This window comes from Sceloporus undulatus, chromosome 5 (genome assembly GCF_019175285.1).
Source record: "Sceloporus undulatus isolate JIND9_A2432 ecotype Alabama chromosome 5, SceUnd_v1.1, whole genome shotgun sequence".
NCBI classification, from domain to species: domain Eukaryota; kingdom Metazoa; phylum Chordata; class Lepidosauria; order Squamata; family Phrynosomatidae; genus Sceloporus; species Sceloporus undulatus.
The window spans coordinates 190,706,260-190,710,989 of record NC_056526.1 but is presented as its reverse complement, the minus strand read 5'-3'; the positions used below and the strand labels follow the sequence as shown (position 1 = coordinate 190,710,989).

At 44.6% G+C, this 4,730-nt stretch overlaps 1 protein-coding gene across 2 annotated transcripts in view; it reads left to right on the top strand.

Moving 5' to 3' along the window:
• The window catches only part of LOC121931589 (C-type lectin domain family 4 member F-like), a 48,272-nt gene that overhangs the window by 17,592 nt on the left and 25,950 nt on the right, over window positions 1–4,730 (top strand). For both annotated transcript variants that reach the window (XM_042469512.1, XM_042469513.1), the window contains exons 2-4: window positions 1,985–2,054; window positions 2,325–2,393; window positions 4,418–4,528. In XM_042469512.1, the coding sequence (XP_042325446.1) occupies window positions 2,021–2,054; window positions 2,325–2,393; window positions 4,418–4,528 (214 nt within the window). In that variant the 5' untranslated portion in view covers window positions 1,985–2,020. The remainder of the gene's footprint in view (window positions 1–1,984; window positions 2,055–2,324; window positions 2,394–4,417; window positions 4,529–4,730) is intronic.

The following is a 4,730-nucleotide window of genomic DNA, read 5'->3' as shown; positions in this document are numbered from 1 at the left end:
CACAGGTAGGCAGAAGATAAACTGACTGACTTGCTGGTGTTTATGAAAAGGGATAGTATTGGATAGTGACTGTAATCTGCATGAAGTTTCCTTAAACCTACCCATCATCATCATCATCATCATCATCATCATCATCATCATCATCATCATCATCATCATCATTTATACCTCACATTGCCTGTAAACTGGGACTTAAAATAAATACAGCATAAAGAAGATCAATATTAAAATGGAAGCGAGCTATTCACACTGCAATACAAAAATATTTGCCAGATGGAAGAAGGATGGCAAGAAGGGGGACATCCTTGCCTCCTTGGGAAGTGAGTTTCAGAGCCTAGGAGTAGGGTTACCATTTGTCTCAGAAAATCTGGAAAATCCCAGGTTGAGGGGACTTTAAAAATGTCCTGGACAGTTGGGTCAGTTGAAGCAGTAAATATGGAATTTCTCCTTGTCACAGGCTGATGGGTAGGTTAAAATGTGGCAGTGGCAATGATGCAAGAAACTGTGTAAGAAGACTGGCACAGTCTTCACACCAGCTGTGAGGAAAGAAGGAAAAAATAGCTCTTAGTGTAGTACTGGCACTGACACTGAAATATTAAACGGTAATGATTAATGTGTTGATTCTGCACAATCAGAATGCAAATTAATAATGTGCTTAATTATAATAATTTGCATAATATACAAATTATATGTCCAGATATGAGGGACTGAATAGGGCAACCCTACCTAGCAGCTGCCATGCAGAAAGCTTGGTGACATGCCACTGCTAATCAAGCCGGTGAAGGTGGTGCAAAGACCTGAGGGTTTCATCAGAACCTGGTTAGACACATATCAGGAGACTCAGATAACCTCTTTGGTCTATGCCCAGAAACAGATATGCCACACTCTCTCCTTTTCTTCACTGGCTGTAAGTCCAAGGCCAGTCAGGAGCATTATGCTCTGTAAGGGGTCGCTGCATTCACCAGGCCGTGCCGAGTGTGGTAGTGCAAGTTGTTCACATGGGCTGATCCCTGGAACTGCCCTATTGTTTCAGTTCCTGCATGAGCTCCACGGACAGATTGTCCAGCATGCATTCTTCTGAGGATAGGCCTGCCCTTCTGACCAATGTGAAGAGAGGTAGAGGGATCTCCAGATGTCATGCTTAGAGCCTCTGAAGGCCCCAGGCATGTGATTGAGGAGGCCCCATCCATGTAATCAGGAGGTCCCTCTAATCTTTCTCCTCAGGAGCCCATCATCTGGAGAAGCAACAGCATGCCTGACAACCTGTCCACAGAGCTCCTGCATGTACCACACCAACAACTGTGGCTCTGGGAACAAGCCATCCCATTTCCCTGCACTACACAGCCTGGAGAAGAGGGATGGCACGGTGCCTGGTGTGCGAACCCAGGCATGATCCAGCTCTCCATACATCAAAGAACACTGCACTAAACCCAGGGTTTCAGGAAAACATCATGGTTTCCTGCAACCTCACTCCATAGTAAGGTCATGTTAAGGGGGAAGACTCATTGAATTCCATCCGAAATTGCCATGCATTGGGCAAACAGGCAGCATGGGCCTTGAGATGAGGATGGGATTTTTTCCCCCATGCAGACAAGGCTCCTGACACAGATACCATTGGCTATTTTTTTGGTCATTAGGAGTCCCCCATCAACAAGTTAAAAGGAAGGAAGAAAAATTTCTATTGCAATTGAGGAACCCAGAGACATTTCAGTAAATGCTGCTTTGAAACTGCTGCATTCCAGTCCCACTCTGAATTTCAATCCAAAAACCCTCCACTGAAAACTGTGGGCTCAGCCTTATTACCTTTATCTCAAACAGGGGTGAGAATCCTCCAGGTTGTATCTCCCAATATTCTTCACTACTGACTATGCTCGTTAGGGCTGCTGGGATTCACGGTCCAAAAACTTCAGAGGGCTTGCAGAATCCCCACCTATTGTAACATAATATCTTAACAATCTGTTCCATTGGATCCTTCCTCATGTAGAACAGAAGATGAGACTACACTGAAAGTGAGGAAAATATGGCACCCAAAAAAGCTGCAGCTGGGAAAAAGGGTAAGTTGATTCCACCATTATTCTCTCTTTACAGGAATTGTTCTGTATCTGACCTCTCTGCATCCACAGTTCACAGGCAAGGAGTCTCTTTCTTTGGAGGTCTTTAAACAGAGTCTGGATGGCCATCATTCAGGGATGCTTTGATTGACATTTCCTGCATGACATGGACTGGATGACCCTTGTGGTGTCTTCCAGCTCTGTTATTCTATGCTTCTCATCTAGGTTGCTCGGTTCATTTATGATACTATCCAACATGTTGCTGTTTTGCAGAACCTGGAGCCAAAGATGCAGACAAAGATGCAGCAGCTAAAGATGATGCTGAAAAACCCAAGGATGAGTGTACGTAAGCTATACATTGATAATTTGTCTGTTTCCTAAGAGAGGAGGGCAACAGGAGTTGCTGGAAAGACAGCCGGGCCAATCATGAAGGGAAGGGCAGAGAGAGAGGAGAGAAACTGGCACAGGCCATTGATCTGAATCTGTGCAACTGTCCAAATATTGTTGAAATGGAATACCCCTCAGTCCCAATTGAATTGATCCATTGGCATTTCTTCCAAAAGAGAAAACCCTTGAATCGGTGGTTGAAGGGTGGAAAAGCAAACTCTCATGCAAATCCCACTAATGTAACGAGTTTGCTCTAGTTAGGACTAGGAACTGGGTTTCAGCCTTTTGAAAAGATTCACTAAATCCAAGCCAGGAACTATGGACCAGAAAGCAAGTCTCCATTTTGGAAACCATTTTGTGGGAGGCTGTGAAAACACGTTGAAAGTGTGAATTTCATGCTGCTGTTGTGTGTCCCAGACTCAAAGGTAGACAGCCTTTTCCTCTTGGCCAGGGCTTTGGAGGCGCTGGTGTTAGCACCAAGGCAGTACAGTTAGCCCTCCAGATTTGTAGCATTGACTTCGGTGAATTTGATTATTCACAGCTTTGATTAATATGTTTTCTATAGGAATCTCTAGGTCCTCCAACACAATTCTGCTGAAAGTTGATCATAGTGTTGTCACGGAGGAGCTAGTGATTCTTAGAGAAAACACTTCTCTAAGCATTTGTAGGTCCTGCACCATGATTCTATGGTCAATGTCTGGTGAATGTTGACTATAGAATTGCACTGCTGGACTTAGCGATTCCTAAGTAAGTGTTGTCTCAGGAGAATTGCATGGTTCCTATTGCCTTAACCCAATTTGGTCCAGAGCAGCTGGTAGGAAAAATTCAACTTCACGAGCTTGAGAAATTGGCTATTGAATGCTGACCTATGTAGGCTGCAGTTACATAACAGTGTCACTTGGACAGTCATGGGATAGCTAGTCATGCCTTGGTGGTGCAGTGGTTAAATGCCTGTACTGCAACCACTCACTCACAAACCATAAGGCTGTGAGTTCGTATCAGCCAGGGGCTCAGGGTCGACTCAGCCTTGCATCCTTCCGAGGTCACTAAAATGAGTACTCAGTTTGTTGGGGGCAATTGGCTTACACATATTGTAAACTGCTTAGGGAGTGCTTAAGTGAACTGATAAGCGGTATAGAAATGTACTTGCCATTGCTATTGCTATCATGCCTGCGAAAGGAGCTAGCAGCCAGTAACTCTCTATATAGCTATAGCCCCAGTCTCTTGAATTTGGTGACAGATCTTGGTAAACAGGTCATGTGAAAAGGAGTACTTTATGTGGGTGTTTAATGGGGGAGATTTTGGGAGGCAAGACCAGTCCTGTTTCAGTGCCTAATTGAGACTTCTGAACATGGACAGTGAGGGAGCTGCTGTAGTCAACTGCAATACTTGTGGGATGTTTGTGCTCTTGTTTATGGGTGTGGGTAACTTCACCAGCATTAAGTGCAAGTTGGTAGCCCTCTTGGAAGAGAAGGTCCACCAGCTGGAGGCCCAGGTATGTATATTTCAGCACATTATGGAGCAAGAGATTTTTCTGGACAGAGTGGAATGGACAATCCTGGATGGGGAGCACACAGAGCAAGTTGTTGTGGAACAGGTCAGTTCACATACAAATATTTGAAGGGGTGTCATGTTAAGATGGAGCAAGCTTGTTTTCTGCTGCTCCAGAGAATAGGACCCGGAACGATGGATGCAAGCACCAGGGAAAGAGATTCCACTGCAACATTAAGAAGAACTTTCTTGAAAGTAAGAGCAGTTTGGTAGTAGAAGACTCTCCCTTGGAGTATGGTGGAGTCTCCTTCTTTGGAGGTCTTTAAACACAGGCTGGGTGGCCATCTCTTGGGGGTGATTGGATTCTGTCTTCCTGCATGGCTGGAGGGGGTTGGACTGGATGACTCTTGAGGTCTCTTCCAACTCTAGGATTCTATGATTCTATTATTGATGGTTAAAGCAGAATATTCTCCTTTTTCCCTTCTCAGCAACATCCCCGAGCCTGATGGAAAAATTACGTCTATCTCCCACTTTGGCATATATTTGCATCACGTTCTGTACTCTTCTCAGTATTGCTGCCTTGGGAATGATGGGCCTGTGTAAGTCCATTTCTTCCTGCAAAGGGAAGCTGTTGTAATTTTCTTATAGCAGGCTGGAGTGAAGAATGATTTCAGAGAGATCAGGAAGTGCTCCACCTTCACACTCCCCTTTTATGTCTGTTTGGTTTTGGGAGCTATGACTGTGATTAAATCTTTTCCACCGAGGATCAATATAGGGTTGCATTGAAAGATCTGGTCTGAT